This window comes from Garra rufa, chromosome 4, assembly GCF_049309525.1.
Source record: "Garra rufa chromosome 4, GarRuf1.0, whole genome shotgun sequence".
Lineage (NCBI taxonomy): Eukaryota > Metazoa > Chordata > Actinopteri > Cypriniformes > Cyprinidae > Garra > Garra rufa.
Window position 1 is genome coordinate 54,089,218 of NC_133364.1, and position 19,623 is coordinate 54,108,840.

At 38.0% G+C, this 19,623-nt stretch overlaps 1 protein-coding gene across 2 annotated transcripts in view; it reads left to right on the forward strand.

Annotated features, from left to right (window-relative positions):
- The first annotated feature begins 269 nt into the window (after nt 1-269).
- The window catches only part of LOC141333322 (membrane-spanning 4-domains subfamily A member 8-like), a 37,837-nt gene continuing 18,483 nt past the window's right edge, over nt 270-19,623 (forward strand). The window contains exons 1-11 of one of the 2 annotated variants that reach the window (XM_073838302.1): nt 270-1,582; nt 1,737-1,842; nt 1,933-2,038; nt 2,146-2,216; nt 2,304-3,182; nt 3,471-3,548; nt 5,954-6,146; nt 15,756-15,815; nt 16,058-16,259; nt 16,595-16,705; nt 17,267-17,335. In XM_073838302.1, coding sequence (XP_073694403.1) covers nt 16,083-16,259; nt 16,595-16,705; nt 17,267-17,335 — 357 coding nt within the window. In that variant the 5' untranslated portion in view covers nt 270-1,582; nt 1,737-1,842; nt 1,933-2,038; ... (4 more) ...; nt 15,756-15,815; nt 16,058-16,082. Of the gene's footprint in view, nt 1,583-1,736; nt 1,843-1,932; nt 2,039-2,145; nt 3,183-3,470; nt 3,549-5,953; nt 6,147-15,755; nt 15,816-16,057; nt 16,260-16,594; nt 16,706-17,266; nt 17,336-19,623 lie in introns of both variants that reach the window. The other variant, XM_073838303.1, reaches the window with a different exon arrangement.

The window sequence follows — 19,623 nt, forward strand, 5'->3', positions numbered from 1 at the left end:
ACAATTCAGAGGTTATATATATATATATATATATATATATATATATATATATATATAACCTCTGAATTGGTTATATATATATATATATACCATCTATATATATATATATATATATATATATATATATATATATATATATATATATATATATATATATATATTGTAGTTGTTATTGTTGTGGTGTGTGTGTTTTCAGTTATAATACAGTTGGTTATTGATTTACAGGTCCATAATGTTTTTTTTTTTTCTTCTCCTTATACAGAACTTTGAGCAAGCTAGTGGAAAGGAAGCCAAGCTTGTGGGCAGATTATTTGGAGGCCACAATGTTTGGCTTGAGAACCAAAAAACAACTTACTACAAAGTTTTCGCCTTATTTTTTACTTTTTGGACATGAGGCTAGGTATCCATGTGAGGTACCAGACAAATATGAGGTCAGTACATTATTTAAACTAATTTGTTTTCTGCAATTCTTATTCTTAGATCAATGAAAGTATTGAGGAACTGGTAGCCGAGGAGTGCATTTCTGAATGTGTGAAACGACAGGACCGCCTTTACCAGGTTGTCAAAGAAAATATGGCACAGGTTCATTCTAAAATTAAAAAAAGAAAGCTGCAAGAAAAGCCCAGGGTCCTGCAGGTTGGAGACAGAGTGTTGCGGCAAAATATAAGGAGTCAGCAGCGAAAGGGAGGCAAGCTTGACCCAGATTATGTCGGCCCATACACCGTTTTAAATGTAAAGGACAAAAGCATTGATCTCGCTGATGACAATGGCAAAATCTACCCCAAAGTAAACCTTGATCACTTAGTGCACTTCAAAGAAGAACCACCAGCAAAAGCTCCCAAAGTCACATATGTCACAACATCCTTACCTGCCACTGCGCCTTCAGTTCCCGTTTTAACCCAGTCACTGTCTTTTGCCCACCTGTTCAACCCCATCTCGCCCATCCTGTTACTTTGCTAGTTACACAATTTACCCTGCATCATTTGCCCATACAAGCTCTTTTCTATGGATCTTGAGCGCCTCAGGCCTGGAGAGGAGCTTGAAAGTGAGGTTGGTTGTTTCCATTTGAGCATCATAATACTGACATTAACACACTGTGGTAAAACTGTGGCTATCTTGTTTATTTAAATTTTTCCGTTGCAGGTCATCAATGCATACCTTGCTTGTCTTGCAAAAAGATATGCAGGCAATGCACTTGTCATTGATTCTTTTGAAATGACAAAAATGTGGAATGGCAAAGCCTGTTTAATGAAAAGGGTAAAACTGTTTACCAATCCAGATAAAATGAATACCATGAGTTTATTTATTCATTGTGTATTGATCTTGTAATCACTTGTATGCCCATATAGACAGATATGCATAAATATGATTTGCTTCTGGGGTCTGTAAATGATGCTCACCACTGGACACTCCTGGTTTGCTCAATTCCCTGACTTCTCTCCTTTTTTTCCCCTGTACCTTGTACATTTGTAAAATTTTAAGTCTCTTTGTAGTTGATATATCCTCAACAAGGAAGGATTGTCTATATGAACTCCCTTGGTGGGGGAAGCAAGAAGTTGGCTCACTGCTGTAAGGCTGTGAGGTGGGAATCAATAATTGTGTAATGAAGCTCTTGATGATGATTATGATGATGGTGTTTTTGTTGTTGTTGTTGTTGTTGTTGTTATTGGGGTGTTTGTGTGGGTTTTTTTTTTATTTTATTTTTATGTAGTTTTTACACTCTTTTTTTCCCAAAGGGATTTCATGGACCACAAGGGATTTCAGGGCACTGAATGGAAATGTGGGACGTTACCACACAGTTTACAGAAAGACGGCAATTCATGTGGAGTGTTTGTGTGCAAAGTATGTAGCTGTTATTAAAGTAAGCAGTTTTTCTGCCATCTTATTATCATAGTGTTTTCTCTCCCTCTTCTTTTCCCTTTTTTTTCTTAGTTTGCAGAAGCCATTTTAACAGGAGGAAACCTCAGTTTCCCAAGTGATCCTGACGACATTGTGGTTATGCGTGAGGACATCGGCCAGAACCTCCTAAATGAATCTGGTAAATTCTTAAAATTGGATGAAATGCTGCACGTCATGATTATGTATAATATCATGTGTTTTTAAAAAAAAAAAAAAATTATTAATATTTTGCCCTCCCTCCCATAGAAGACCTGAGTGATTTATGCATGGCCTGTGGCAATAAATATCCTTATACAGATGACAAAGTGGACACTTGGGTATGTTTAACTGGGGGCATGATTTCATTGCTGTATATGGAACTGCTATTTAAGTGTTTATTAATCCATAATCTTAATCTCTCTCAGATTGAATGCAACAGCTGCAGTGGTTGGTACCACTGGGACTGCATGAGCAGGCCCAGTTTAGAGGAAGTCTTCATTTGTCCAGGGTGCCAAGGACCTTTATAGTGCATAATGTGCATGGCTTTTTTTCTGTTCTGTTTAAGATGTTACAGGCAGTGATGTAATTAACAAAGAATAACAACAATAAAGTCTCAGTTTAAGCATTGCAATGTAGAAATCTACCTACCGCTACGAACTGAAATCAATACTGGATGCAGATGAAGTTTGCGTATAAAGTTGCATGAAGTGGAAGCCTGTCATTCTCATTTAGTTGTGGATGACCTCACACGAAAAAAGAACATACTAATGAAACTTTTGTAACTGCATTAACAAGGTAAACACATTTAATTTAGACATGTTCATAGATTAGACAAAGGTCTGTTAGGTTTATGAAAAAAATCGTTAAACATTCTGAGATTAGCAGAGCTGATATTTTCAGTTTCACGATCATTCGCGCATGTCTGGTCATTTCTCATTAATATGCATGTATGCTCCGCCCACAGAAACCATATATCTCAGAAACCAAAAATCTCGTAACCGGATCTGGGCCAACGCTGCTTGCTGTCTGGGAATTCATATTTTTTTATTCTGTTTTTGTTAAGCGATCTGTTCTGGAAAATGCGAATTTATGCTTGCCTTCAGCTGTTAATGAACTTGCGGCTAGCTGTAACTTTTATCCACTACATTAAGGCTAATGTTAGCAAAGTTAGAAATATATTGTAAATAATAGTTAATAAGAGTTATGAAAACTAGGTATGGTAGAGACACTGGGAAGCTCGTATTAACATTTACATATTTTTTGCCTTGTAGGCTAAAGAAGTGGATGCAGAGTCTGTGAACTTGGTAAGTATTCTTCTTTCATTTACTTTGGATATTTTTTTAGCAGCTTCACACGTAAAAACCTAAATTGAATATATATCTAATTTTGTACAGATCAAGTTTGCATCTGAGTGAAGTAGAATAACATGTTTTCAGAGTTTACAAAGCAATGTAACGTTACAAATTGTACAAAACAATGACTGAAACGTGCATTGGCTTTGGCCTCATCGGTCGACTCTGTAGCATTTGCCAGACCTTATCTATTATAATCATGAAAACTAAAATGCTGTTATTCTTTGTTTTCATGTATAGATGTACAGGCAAAAAGTGTCACATACTGGCAAAGTCTCTGAGATGCTGTGTGACATGCTCAGGATTTATGATCGTGAGGTGAGTTTAAGTCAAAGACTACAACTCTAGTATCGAACCCAGAATAACTTTGCTTGCTTGTTCATTGTTATTTTTGCTTGTCTTTCAAGGATGTGCATAGATATTTATTTATTCTGCACATAAGCTCCTGCTGCACCCTTCACATGGAATTTGCCGCAGAATAACTTAAAACTTAGTAAATTGATTCCTTTGAGTGTTTTTAAGTCAAAAATGAGATGTTTCGAGTTGTTTTTAACTGAGATTTCATTGTAAAAATTGGCCTTCAAACTGTTTCTTTCTTTATTTATTTGTTTTTATTTTGTCTTTGTATGTATGTATTGTTGTGATGTAACTTAGCTGCCTATCTTGGCCAGGTCTCCCTTGCAAAAGAGATTTTTAATCTCAATGGGCTTCTCCTGGTTAAATAAAGGATATAATAATAATAATAAAAAATATCAACATAAAGTGCACTGTAGCTCTTCGTGCCCTAGCAGTACACTTATGTGAAGATGGCCCACAGTTTTTTAAGACATGGAATGTAAGTATTCAGTGCACTCACAAAACAGGATACATTTTTGTGCTTACCAGGGTTTTTTAGTCTTTGCTTCATTAACAAATTACCATAACAATATACAGTACAGACCAAAAGTTTGGACACACCTTCTCATTCAAAGAGTTTTCTTTATTTCCATGACTATGAAAATTGTAGATTCACACTGAAGGCATCGAAACTATGAATTAACACATGTGGAATTATATACAGTACATAACAAAAAAGTGTGAAACAACTGAAAATATGTCATATTCTAGGTTCTTTAAAGTAGCCACCTTTTGCTTTGATTACTGCTTTGCACACTCTTGGCATTCTCTTGATGAGCTTCAAGAGGTAGTCTCAGACATAAAGTATTATTCAATGTTTTTTTACCTAATGGTTATTATAATTGGCATTCGGAGATGGACACTTCTTGACTGGCAAGACGGCCGCGAGAGGAAACTCAAACAGTGAAAGTGAGTTGTTCAAAACCTTTCTTTTTAGTAAACTCTGTGTACACAAACAATGTTCTCAATGCTTGAATTCATGTAGAGACCCAGGCCATACTTCCAGCAAAGTTTCATCAAAATAAAGAAAACTCTTTGAATGAGGAGGTGTGTCCAAACTTTTGGTCTGTACTGTATATTCAACTTTATTTCATTCTACTTTTGCAAATTCTCTATGTATGTTCTTGTCTAGTTTTTAAATTTGGGCCAATTCAGTGTAAACTGAAAAGGCCTGCCTGGTCAAGTATGAGTTTATGCTGAGTGACATCCCCATGTTTCCTGAGGCCTTTGTGTTACTTTTAGTAGGAAATGTAGTTTAAAGCATTTTTGCATTTGGTACGTTGTCTTCTGCACTAAAGGAAGGAACTTTATTTATTTTATTTATTTTATTTATTTTGATTTGCCATGTTGCAAAATAATGGCCATGGCTGTAAAAAATTCTAATCATTGTTTTAACAGTTTCTAATTTGATTTATTGTTACATGTTTACAGAGATTTATATAAACAGTTGTACAAAATAGATAAAGAATGTAATAGTAAATAAAAACCCTTTAATTATATGTCAACAGTTCTGTGTGTGTTGCTTTTTAGTATTTTGAACTAAAATATTTATCAGGCTATGCATTATTCAGAAGTGTATTTCTTGAATAAAATATTTTATTTAAGTTGTATTTAAATAAAAACAATAAGAATTGAAAACATAAACTTTACAAATGCTACACTTAAGTTTTAAGTACACGGTACTTAAAATTTAAAAAAAGGAAAGTAAAATATTTAAGTTTAGTGTAATTGTAATTTTTAAGTATGTTTACTTTAAAAATCTTAGGTAATCAGTTTCCACAAAAGTTTTGAGTACTCTGAACTTATCGGGTTTTACAGTGTACGCTCAGCGATCTACAAATGCACAGTACGCGATTCACATATAAAATCCGGGCAAAGTTGTGCTTGTATTATAAAAAAAAATATTTGTATGTTTTTGTTTTTTTGCAATTCTATTTTTTTTTTACTTGTGAATATAATTCATGTTTGTGGAACTCTAAGATTTATTTGTGGATCTCATTCTATTTATTTTGTGAATGTGCTTGGTTTTTGTCAATCGCTTTACATTTATTTGTGGATCATAATGTATTTATTTGGAATTATGCAACAATTCTAACTATACCTTGACTTTAAGATACTTTTAAAGGTACTTTTTAACTTTAATAGGAAACTTTTACTTAAAAGTACAGGTAAGTATAGAAATCACACCAATCTATTACAGAAATATGGACCTGGTACTTTTTTCTTATAAAATTTCCATTTTGTACCTACTACAGTCTCTTTACCACGATTTCTTTGTAGTTCATAATTTGTATATTTATGTAGATTTTTTGGTTTGGTGGGCACAGGTTTCACTGGGCAACAATGCTGTTCAAGTCAGCAAAAGCTGATTTAGACGACTCAACCGCAGCAGGATGTCCCTCTTCACACAGGAACTTGCTGTATTGCTGTTTGGGAGAGATGTTCTGGGATCATCTAGTCTGACTGGGAGTGGGTCGCAGAAACAGCAAGTAGACTCAGAGAAAGTCAATGCACTTATTGGTTTGTATGAAATCTTTTTCTTTTAGCTATTTTTCCGAGTTTCAATACCCCAAAACTCTATGTGTAATCATGTGTACAAAACAGCTGCATACTGTAAGCATTAGTTGTCTATTCTGAATGAATGTAGGTATGCTTAACAAATGAGAATTACGTCATTCCCTTTTTGTTTGAGTCCCTGGCACTTCACTGTCAGAGGTGAGAGCTGTAAAAAGAAAAAAATGTAACCATGAAAATGTTGTTACCAAAAAGAAAAACTAAGTACAGATTTATTAGGGCACTTACCTAGTTCAGGCATCTAACCTTGTTAAATGGAGAACTACTGTTCTACAGAGTGAAGCATTAGTGATGCATCATTAGTAATGAACACCTGCTGTTAACAAGCAGAATCACTGCAGGAGGAACAACAAGAACAGAGAAAAGAGAAGAGGTAACAGGAGAAGTCAAACAGGTGAAATCAACTGGAATAAAAGACTTTTAAAACTTTTCAATTGAAGTCACCATTATGGGTAGTGCTATAGTTGAGCCCTTTGAGTCTTAACTTTTGTTTAATTAATTTTCTTTCATGAATTGCAATAACACTTTACTAAAAATAGAGTGAAGGAGAAAGAGATCAGCTGAAGTTAAATGTTTATGACTTTCAGTGGACTGTGATACATTAATCACTAGTAACTCAAAGCAAGCTGCGTTTGTATGAAAGAATAGAGTGAGTCCACGATACCAGGATGACAGAATTAATAAATTGTCCACATAATATTGAATTAAGCTTTAATAATTTATTAGCTAACCAAACACAAAGCTACCACCAAGAAAAATTATCAAGCATATAGCACTGACTTAAGTTGCCCTGAATTTCGTGTCTGGCTAATCAGAATCAAGCATTCCACTAGCCTGGCGAGCCAGACTTACATCAAGATGTTTAGTCTGGAAACTCTCCATAGACGCGGCTTACTCCGAGGGGCGGGATAAACGGTTGTCTCTCAAAATCCCTATGCACGCAATAGGATAGCGCTTCAACCAATCAGAGCAACGAAGAAGGTGACGTAGTCACTTTTTCCGTATCCAGTCGGCAAAACTCCAAACACATCTTCCTTTTTTAAAAATGACTTAAGTGCCGTTCTTTGCTCGTTTCTTAAAGAAAAACTTAACTCCAAGTCCTCCAGAGTCGCGGCCAAAGCCGATTCGAAAGACCGCTGTTCGACAGCTGCAGCCGCCATTCTTTGTTTTTCAAGTGCCAGCCGTCGCAACTCTGTCGTCATATGTTAAGCCCGCCCCGCCTACTCTATACGCGTTGTGATTGGCCTGACCCAATTTGGGTTTTTGCAGCTAGAAGGTCTATTGAGAGTGTCTAGACCCACCTGGCTGCAAAATAATTTTTGCTGCCGCTAGGGTGCGTCTAGATTTCTAGGCTAGCATTCCACAGTACCGTGTAATAATTTAATTTAAAGCACAGCCAGCACAAAATCAGACTTTTTTTTTTTTTTTGGGGGGGGGGGGGGGGGCTCTTTTTATGCCTTTTATTGTGATAGGACAGTACAGTAGAGAGATGACAGGAAAGAGCTGGGAGTAGAGAGTGGAGCGGGATCGGCAAATGACCTCGAGACAGGAATCAAACTAGGATCACCCTGAGCACAGTTGCTCTATATGTCATAACAAGATGATAACATATATAACATCATAAGAAATAGTTTAAAGTGCCCCTATTATGCCTTTTCAAATATGATATTTCATGTAGTGTGTCATGTAGCTGTATGTGAACATAAACTATCTGCAAAGTTGTGACGCCGACAGTGCACTATAAATGAAGTTTTTGTCTATCAAAAAAAAGAACCTAAACGAGTCGTCAGCAATTAAAATCTTTTTCTGTTACGGCCACACGTCACGAGCTACACATTTGCGTAATGTCCGCCCACGTTCTATGTCGCGAACAACTTGCCCGCCCACAAACAGTACAATTTTCACGTGGATTACATCATGTCAAGAAGACGCTGTATCCTGCGCTGTGAGAGTAAATTTGTTTTATATGTCCTTCCGAAAGAGTAATCTACAAAGAATGAGTGGTTAACATTAATTTTTTCAACAACACCTCAGCAGTACAATTCCAGTCTTGGGTTGTGTTCGCGTCATTTTACTGATGACTGCTTTTCCAATCTCGGGGAGTAACGTTACAACGCGAGATTCACCAAACGCTTGGTTTAAAAAAATGGATCAGTGCCCAGTTTATTTGGACCGGCTTGCTCCTCTGAACTTCTACCTGTAATGATGCTTCTTAAAGCAAAGTTCGGGAGGAGCACGTCAGATACTTAGCCTAATTAACACAGCTGGAACTCACTCAAGCCAATCTACATCATGCATAAATACAGCCGACTCACCTCTACCCATTTGACGGATTATCAGCATTCGGTTTGCACCTTTTGCCATGACATCACAGATCTTTCCCAGGATTTACAGGATTCATCGCGGTCTCTGCTTGACCAGCCACGCACGCTCTCACCAAAGCCCTTAAAATGTAATCTCGCCCCCACCGGCGTCACTTCCAAACTTCTTCCCCGGCATCCTCTTGTCATCCGGCCGGGCCAACAATTCCTCCGATCGGAAAGTGGATCGTTTTTAATGCCTGAGGCAAACGCTGATCAATTCCGACGCACCGTCCTCGCGGAGGATAAACAAAGTGAATCCGTACGATCTTAGTTATTCGTTTCCCTTCAATCAGCCAACCTCACTCTTAAATCCACTCCAGCAGGGCAGCCAATATTTCCAGCAAACTCGCAAAGCCCCGTACTCCCCTCGTTCGATACCACCACCGCCCCGCATTAGACCCGGCTCGTGCACTGGGTCTCACCGGCAGGCCTTCAACGAGCCTGGGCCGCGCCCCAGAGCTCATCGCACCAAAGCCACTCACTGCCCGCTTTGGCTCAACCATTTAACGTGGCTCTCCCGGCCACAGCATCGAATGCAGCTCTCGTAGCAGACACTATAGCCTGAAGACGTCTCCGCTAGAGACACAGGTCATGTTGCAAATAAATTTTAGAAACAGTTGCAAAGGTAGGTCATTTTTTGCTAAAGGCTTTTAAACGATGTTGTGACATAAAATGATGTCAATGTAATTTTTGTACCTAGGATTGAAGAAACTCCGTAAAACACAACAAATTACTCAGTTTCTGAATTAATATTATTTTTATTTTTAATTTTAAATTACACATTCCACTCATAATCTGACAAAAGATCGATTTTCGAGAAATAAGTGTTTGCCTAAATGACTATAAATAAATATTAAAATAAAAATAAATAAATAAATAAACAGAGCAAGTGCAACTAAGCACTCGTGATGTGCATATTGCAAGCACCTCTCTCCAAGTCTCTAGCGGATGTGCCACTAGGCTAGCTTTTCAACACTTATTACTTTGCATGGTTAAGAGGAAAATGTCTTTTTAGCATCTTATTTTCAAAGCATGCCTGAAGTTGCTAAATTTTTTACAATTATAGGATATTTCACTAAATATTAGGGCTGGGTATTGTCACCAATTTGGCGATTCGATTCTTATTTTTATGGTTTCGATTCGTTTTGATATCTATTTCATTTAAAATGTTAGTTTTGCAGACATGTGATCCATATTTTGATATAAATGTTGGTAACTGAAACTCTCCTACTTAAGTTTATTACTGAAATACACATCTACATTAATAATAGGGTGCACACAGTTGTTATTTTAAACGACTTTTATTTTAAATGAACACTGTAACAAGAAGTCATAAATATGTGCATCCATTGTACACCATGTAAACAAACTGCAAAATGCACATTACTGTAAAAAAATAAAAAAGACTGTAAATGTGCAACAGTGAAATCTATTAAGAACTTCAAACATGTTTAAGAAATAAAACTTTTTTCTAAATTCAAAACACTCAAAACAGGCCCATCATAAAGCCTTTGTCTGCTTATACAAAACATTCTAACTGTCCATAAAACTAACAGTTCTTAATTAGAGCCTAATCATTTTTCTGCAAAAGAAGCAGCTGATCAACATGTTCTGATCTGATCTAAGGCAGCTCCTTTGCGCTGTGATTAGATCACCAGCGGTTGAGAAAACTCTCTCAGCAGGAACACTAGTGACACCTTCAGGATGAGAGGTGAATATTCATATCCTCTTACGTGAAGCACGTGCATTAAGAATAGATTCGGGGATTTCCCGAATGGATATAGTTGCATTCAACTGAAGATCGATTAAAATCGGAGAATCAATATTTTTTACCCAGCCCTACTAAATATGTTGCTATGTGCTTTGGAAAAGACGTCGCTAAGGTAATCTGAGAAGTTGCAAAATCTGGTAACAATTTGTCCAATTGGTAACACTACCATACTGCAACATACAATCTACCCGCCCCACCTTCCCACAGCACGCGGTTTTAAATGTGTTTTTATTCTAAGTTCACAAAGCTTGAACTTAAGAATGCAGCAATTTCTCGTGCAAGATCGTGCTTCCAGTCTTATCCATTCACATATGAATGTAAGTCTATGGAATGACGCGGCCTCCAGCTCCTGTAGCAAACACTACCGTGATGCTGCCTCTGCTAGCAATGCAGGCTACACGGGTTCTTCAGGACTCCCATCCCGTGGCCCACAGATCAAGCCAGCGTGAGGCTGCCTCTGCTTGCAACACAGGCCCACAAATCTCAGCCTTTTTCCTGCAACTACTAATAACCGTTTTTTCTTTTCAGTGGCCTCCTGTAGCAGACCGTAGAGCACCAATGAGCTGACGATTGTTTTTACATGTCACCGTGCAATTTAATTTTCGTTTGACTAAATCACATTCAATTGAAATTACCACTTAATCTTTAATATTTGGCCATTTCTTTACAACAGACATGTTGGAATTGCAAATCCTTGGATGCGGACATCAAAGCTGGCACTCTTCCGAATTTATCATTACATTCAGTCATTTCACAAATAACCAGCATTTCCCCCGTAGGTGGCATGAATTAAATGAGGGTTTCACATTAGCCAATCGAAGTGGCTACTAGCATAATTCTTGGGTACGAAATGCCCTCTAGTCTATCTGTCAGCTCCGCATAACTCCCTGTTTCCAAGGATTGTCGCCTAAAAAAAAAAAAAAATCCTCTTCACGAATTCTCTCACATTAGTAGGACATTGATCGTGCAACCAATTCATTAAATCATGGGTCTTCACACTGGCAAAAGTCGACGTCACCTCAGCTTTTAAAGCTATGCCATCCATCCAGAACCATGGCACTTATTTAGGGTACGTTAACACAAGAAGCCTATGTCATATACCTAACTTTCAGATGCAAGCAGCACCAAGATTTTCTGACGTTATCAGAAGCGGCTTTTGGATTTGGCAAACATTTTACGTAAAGTCATCCTCAAAGCATCTACCCCTTTTTAGACAACTCAAATTGAGTATCGAACTCCCTGTCAGATGCTGCTAGAGCGTCCCGGTGGTGCAAATGTTTCTCTTTCGACTCTCAACTACCGGCAAAACGTACCTGTCTGAAGCCGCGAGTATTAAACTCGCGTCAGACCCTGCGAGAGCCTTTCCGCTCGTAAATGTTTTCCTTCAACTACCAAAAAAAAAAAAATAAAAAACTTTCCATCCCTGACCTTTTCCTCACTACGGTCGCCGAGGTATTCCCGTCTGATGCCGTGAGCATTGGCCTCCCGTCAGACACCCAAGGAGCCCCCGACCACAACTTACCTTTCCGTCCCACGTCCTGCGGGGCCCACCCGTCCGATGCCGTGAGCATTGGTCTCCCGTCGGATGCGCAGGGGCCCCCAGGTCGGACACCTAACCTTTTCGACACCACAGCCGGCGAGGCATACCCGTCCGATGTCGCGAGCCTTGGTCTCCCGTCGGACGTCGGCAGAGTTCTCCCGGTCGGGTTACTTACTTGGCGCCTGCAAGCGAGACTTATCCATGCGATGCCGTTTGCATTGGTCTCCCATCGTATGTCGCGAGAGTCGCCCGCACCAGGCGTCCCAAAACCTTTTTACCTGCCAAACCAAGAAGACCCACTCGTCTGACGTTCTGAGTCTTGATCTCCCATCGGAGGCTTCATGGGTCCTCTCGGTCAGCACCAATAGGGGCCGATCGACCAGTAGAGCCCTAATGCCAACATCGTAAGCTGCTCCGGCCAAGGCAACCCGGGTTCTCCTGATCGGGCCCCAACCACGCTGCTCCTCCTTCGGCCGGTAGGGCTCAGCCGTTCCAATGCTGTGCGCATCCCGTTGAGTATCGGTTGAGCTCTCCCGACCGGACGCCCTAAATCCCGTAATCCATACAAGCAGCCGGTAGAGCCTTTCGACCTGATACAAAAACCTCTCCCATCAGAGTACGAAAGGCTCCCCCGGCCAGCTAACCAAACATCTTCTCCCAAACAACGGCCCCCGCCAGATCTCAGCGCTTTGGGGGGTCCTCTGCTGGCGGCTGTCCTACATTGCTTATTGGGGGGTACTCTAGGTTCGGGCCATTCCCGAGCTCGGAGCCCTTCCCCGGACAGCACGCCAAACATGCTTACATACTCCAGCTAATTATATGTAAGTGGGAACTCGTGAAATGATGCTTCTTAAAGCAAAGTTCGGGAGGAGCACGTCAGATACTTAGCCTAATTAACACAGCTGGAACTCACTCAAGCCAATCTACATCATGCATAAATACAGCCGACTCACCTCTACCCATTTGACGGATTATCAGCATCCCTCCACCACCCCATCTCCTCACTCCGAGTTCCTTCTACACATATACATAGGGGGGGGGTACTCTAGGTTCGGGCCATTCCCGAGCTCGGAGCCCTTCCCCGGACAGCACGCCAAACATGCTTACATACTCCAGCTAATTATATGTAAGTGGGAACTCGTGAAAGTATGATTAATAATTGATGATTGTATTTTCTAGCGATCGTTTAAAATATGTCTGTCTTTGTGTACGTTATGGTGTGTAAGAACCCCGCACATGTCTTGGTAACCGGCTAACTTTCTGTAGCTGTAACTTTCTGTTTCTGTAGTTCTGTTGTTCAGCTGTGAGTGCAATGTAGTCTAAAAATTGTGATTGATGCAGCTTGACTGTCTGTCTGCCTTATTAGTTTAAGTAATGATAATGATAAACGATGGCTTAACGCAGTGTTATGCATTATACAATGTTGAAGTTCACAACGTAGAGGTGTGCCGGTTCACTTACAAAAGCAAATTGCAAGCACTTTTAACAGGTAACATATGACACCCACTGAGAAACGTCCTGCTCCAGTCGTGCTTGCAAAACAGTTTCTTGTCGATGTGCCACTTCAACCGTTTCATCGTCAGACTCCGGCTCGAATTGATACGGTAAAATCGAGGCTATCTTTTCTCTGTATTGACATGTCTCCACAGCTGTCATTCAGTTATGGCAATGGGCGTTTCGTTTTGCGCTGAAGCCGTAGACCAATCATGAAGGACTGCATCATCTGACCAATCACAGCAGTGAGGGCTCACGGAAAGGAGGGGTTTAGAGAGACTGATTCTTCGAACTGCTTCACACGAGTCGTTTACGAGTCATTTAGAAACGGGGTAAAATTAAATCTAATTTTGGAGAAAACTAAAGTGTTTTTTGAACTTGCATACATGTAAACCTGTTTTAAGAGACTAATACAACAATATTAACTACCTTTAAAATGGCATAATAGGGGCACTTTAATAGCTGTGATACTGGGTTTGAAATTAAATGTTTTATGACAGGAAACACAAGCATCTAGCCTTGGAAAAAACAATCTTAAAAAATAAAGTTTCTATTTATAAACCCAAATAGGAAATAAAATGGTTATCGAATAAGCATGTGTCCTATTCTGTGTTCTAAACTCCTGAAACATTGTCTTAATTTAGAGAAGTCAATTTAATTGCAATTTATGAAAGAAGTCAATTAGATCTGTAAGAGGGGGTGAGTGTGAAAAAATTCAGATGTAATCCCGTTTGTAATCACTGGCATTTTTCAGAAGTAACTGTAATTTAATTACACATGTTTTCTCAGTAACTGTAACTAATTACAATTACATTTATTTTGTAATTAAATTACGTAATTCCGTTACATGTAACTAGTTACTCCCCAACACTGATTATAACTGACAACTAATGAAAATCCCAATTCAGTATCTCAGAAAATTAGAATATTGTGAAAATGTTAAGTATTGAAGACACTACGCACAGACGTATGCAAGACATGGGTTTCAGCTGTCGCATTCCTTGTGTCAAGCCACTCTTGAACAACAGACAGCGTCAGAAGTGTCTCGCCTGGGCTACAGACAAAAAGGACTGGACTGCTGCTGAGTGGTCCAAAGTTATGTTCTCTGATGAAAGTAAATTTTGCATTTCCTTTGGAAATCAGGGTCCCAGAGTCTGGAGAAAGAGAAGAGAGGCACAGAATCCACGTTGCTTAAGGGCCAGTGTAAAGTTTCCACAGTCAGTGATGGTTTGGGGTGCCATGTCATCTGCTGGTGTTGGTCCACTGTGTTTTCTGAGGTCCAAGGTCAACGCAGTTGTATACCAGGACGTTTTAGAGCACTTCATGCTTCCTGCTGCTGACCAACTTTATGGAGATGCAGATTTCATTTTCCAACAGGACTTGGCACCTGCACACAGTGTCAAAGCTACCAGTACTTGGTTTAAGGACCATGGTATCCCTGTTCTTAATTGGCCAGCAAACTCTCCTGACCTCAACCCCATAGAAAATCTGTGGGGTATTGTAAAGAGGAAGATGCAATATGCCAGACCCAACAATGCAGAAGAGCTGAAGGCCACTATCAGAGCAACCTGGGCTCTCATAACACCTGAGCAGTGCCACAGACTGATCGACTCCATGCCACGCCGCATTGCTGCAGTAATTCAGGCAAAACGAGCCCCAACTAAGTATTGAGTGCTGTACATGCTCATACTTTTCATGTTCATACTTTTCAGTTGGCAAAGATTTCTAAAAATCCTTTCTTTGTATTGGTCTTAAGTAATATTCTTATTTTCTGAGATACTGAATTGGGGTTTTCATTAGTTGTCAGTTATAATCATCAAAATTAAAAGAAATAGACACTTGAAATATATTAGTCTGTGTGGAATGAATGTATACATCATACAAGTTTCACTTCTTGAATGGAATTAATCAACTTTTTGAAGATATTCTAATTATATGACCAACACCTATATATACTAACAGCTATGAAAAAGTAACTTTTAGCAACGTATGGAAATTGAAAGCACATTAGTAGAATGGTATTTTTTTTCAGAAGCTGTATCAAACCAGCAAAGTGTACATTCTTTGTTTTTAATAAGCATTCACAACACAAAGCTATTTGATTGAAATTCATTTGAAAAGAGGACAATTAATGCTAATGATTTCAGATTTAATACACTTTTAAGTAGCATGGTAATTTCACCTGGTTTCCAATCCAGCATGCAAATTACACATTTATAAAAACTTCTCTTTTTATTGTTTTTTGTGGGTTTAACTTCTTATTATCTCATGACAAGGCCAACTTTGACATTTTTCATATTCGCCTGGACTCAACCTGCTTCCCCTTTCATTCTGTGAAAAAGTACCAGCAATTACAATGACAAACAGTTTGCACTTGCTTATTTCAGAAGAGTGAACAGAACTTCAGAGCAAAGCGTGAAAACCAGCTGAAGAGTGGATTTTCCCTGGTAAACAATAAATTAATATACTTACACTACATCTAACTTCCTTTAAGTGATTATTTTTGGATTATGTCTGCTTTTTTAAAATGCCCTAAATGCCTTCAATGTAATTTATATCAATCGGTTAAAACATGAGCTGTTTGTTATACGGTGTATTCCCTAGGTTTTAGGTTTTTATTTTTCTACTTAGACAATCTGTTATATAATCATATCCTTTAAATGTTCTGATTTGCGATGATTTTGTACAGGTCAATTTCAGATCCTGAAACGAGAATGTCGACTGCCGTACCCATGAATTCTTTTGTCATCCAGCTGCAACCACCAATACAAACAACAGCAGCTGGGACTGCGCCAAATGCTCCTGTGCCCGTTTATGTACAACAGCTGGCGGGAGTTTCACCTCTTTATGGACTTCAGGCATTTCTGACAGGCCAACCAAAAGCTCTCGGGGTGAGACATTTTTTATTATCTCACATCATTGTTTTTTTATTAGTGCATGAATAAATTCTAAAGAAGGAGTAAAGACAATAAAGACACAAACATAAGGTTTGTTATTTGAAATGTACAGTGTTTTAGGAGCAAGCTTTAAAAAAATCTGAAGTAAAGTGTAAATTTTGCATTTACGCAAATCAGTATATGAATTATGTATGTAACATAATACAACAAACATGTAATTTAAAAATTACACACTTGTAGGTTTTTTTCCCTAGAGCAATAATAAGTCCATTTAAAACTGTTTTACTTTATAAAAGACTCTTTTGTTTTGTTTTTCTTGTCCTACACAGACTGTCCAGATAATGATTGGTCTGATGACTCTCCTGTTTGGCATTGTGTCGACTGTTCATGCAGCATCCATCTTTGCCTATAGTGGGATTCCTTATTGGGGATCTCTCATCGTAAGAAATTATACAGTTTAGTGTTCTGTCTTCTATAATACGAGCTACAGTAGGTAGTCAACCAAAAATGTCTATTACCGCCATGTGTACCGACACAAAGTAAATACAACTCAATCACTCAATGACACTCGCAAAATCAACAGGTTGTCAGCATTGCTCAGTAATGCTGGGACTGTAGTATTCCTTTATAAATGAATATAAAATAATGATTAAATTAGTGGCAATAGTAATAATAACAATAATTATTGGAATAATTGTTCCAACTATTTGACTACTTTTACAGTCAAATATTATCGTGACAGTAGTGCTTAAAGTGTGCTTACTTTTCAAAGGCAGAGATAAGGTGCAGTAAAATGTCTCAGTTTATAAATCTAACCATGATTCCCTGAGATGTGGAATGAGACACTGCATCTTCTGACGCTATAGGGAATGCAATCAAGCAAGTGTCTTAAGCACAACAATCTAATGATACACATGACAGGAAAAAGTTTATTCTGGTTGAGTACCATCTGTACATATTCCAACAAAAGCCTCAATATTTGCCCTTTTCTCTCTTCTCAGTATATTATTGCAGGTTCACTCTGTGTTGCTGCAGAAAACAAACATAATTCACCCTCCAGTTTGTGTTTGGTATGTACACAACACTTGTTTTTTACGGGTCCAAGCACCAGAAGTGCTACAACACTGTATTGTATCCGTTGGTGTTCTCATTATTATTCAATTTTTTTTCTTCCACTATGAGTGTATGTCAGCCCATTGAACTGCTTGTGGAAAGGTTTGAAATTTAGCACACAGATAGAGGACAGTCCCAACATTAACCTTAGCAAGATAGGAGTCTCTAACTCAAACTCTCTAGTGCCACCACTTGTCCAAAGTTTCACTAATGTTTATGCCAGTAACTTTGAACCGTAAAGCCCAGAAATATTTTTTTTTCTCTGAATTCTTGGCTCATGCTGAGTCAAATGAAGTCTAAAAGTAAAAAATGTAGTTGTTTTTTCTTTAGTTGTTTGTTTTTATTTGAATACTATATTTTAAGAACACATTTGCGTATCAGTACTCAACTCGGTATGTGTCTTCGGCACAATGTCCTGACCGTACTCAAAAGGTTTGGGGGCCACCTTGTGGCCAAACGTTATACGAAATAAATTTTAAAAATGCTAAAAACGTGATTAAATTGGCCTGTTGTAACAAAAGATCTCAATATATTCCTTGAGTCATGCAGAGAACATTGATACCAATTATGCAATAATTGGATGAACTTCCTGTCCGCCATTTTGATTAATGTTGAAAACCTACTTTTTCAAACTTCACATAGACTGTTGATCAGATTTTCACCAAATTTGATTTGGATCATCTTCAGACCACACTGACAAATAGTTATGGATTTTGTGTCGACATACAAAGCGGTTTTCGTTTAACGCATCAATAAATTTGCTGAAAAGATGCTAAACTGCATCTGAGGCCGTATCTCTGCAATACTTTCACATAGACGGTGGGCCGAGGGTCCGTATCTGCTTTACTTTTCGAAATGGATGATCCCCATGGAGGGAGAACCTGGATTTGTAAAGTTGGGACAGTTGTTTTATTCTTAACGATATGAAAAGTGTTACCACTCCCATTTATTGCACATTTTCCACGAAATCATAATTCGCGACCCGTAAATATGCAGGCAAACGCGGTTGCCTACTATATCAGTTGAGCCAATAGCGCGGCAAGATATTGACACGGGATTATTATTAACCAATCAGATGTAGTTTATTTCGAACAGCTGTTACACGAATGATTTAGCTATCAGACACCAGCAGCAGCAGCAGCGCATTGATCATCGTCAAGGACATTCTTTGTGTGATTGGAAGTAATCATTTAATTAGAATATGATATCTATATAAAATGTTTGTTTTGTACACTGTGTTGTTCAAACGCGTGTAAGCGTCTCGTTAGTGTCGTTTTAGTAGGGTAACGTTTCAGTTGGCGAACTAGTAGTAGCCATAGCCGTTGTAGAATATCATATTTAATATCTATTTAATATTTACTATCATATTCTCGGGCTAGGCCTTTTCAAGCCAATGTAAAAGTTTGCCAACAAATTTCGTGTAGTTTTTTGTACTAATCTTATATTGTTACTGCAACTACACTGCACATATCTGTATATGTTGTTCATACTGTATATCTATTTTGCTCTTATATATAATATATTTAATTTATATTATTGTAAACCATACTATCTTAACTGTATACTACTGTCCATACTGCACTGTACAGTACAGGTCAAAAGTTTGGAAACATTACTATTTTTAATGTTTTTGAAAGAAGTCTCTTCTGCTCATCAAGCCTGCATATATTTGATCAAAAATACAGAAAAAACAGTAATAGTGTGAAATATTATTAGAATAGTTTTCTATTTGAATATACTTTAAAAAGTTATTTCTGTGATGCAAAGCTGAATTTTCAGCATCATTACTCTGTATTACATCATTACTCATTACACTGTCTTCAGTGTCACATGTGACATCCAGTCTATCACATGATCCTTTACAAAACATTATAATATTCTGATTTATTATGAGTGTTGGAAACAGTTCTGCTGCCTAATATATTTGATGAATAAAAGATTAAAAAGAACTGCATTTATTCAAAATAATAAATAAAAAAAATTCTAATAATATAAATCTTTAGTATCACTTTTTATCAATTGAACACATCCTTGCTGAATAAAAGTATTGATTTTATAGCAGCAGAACTGTTCCCAACTTTGATAATGAATCATATTAGAATGATTTCTAAATGATCATGTGATAATGATCCTAAAAATTCAGCTTTAAATCACAGAAATAATTTAAAGTATAATAAATTGAAAATCAATCATTTTAAATTGTAATATTAATAATATATAACAATGTAACATTTTTTCTGTATTT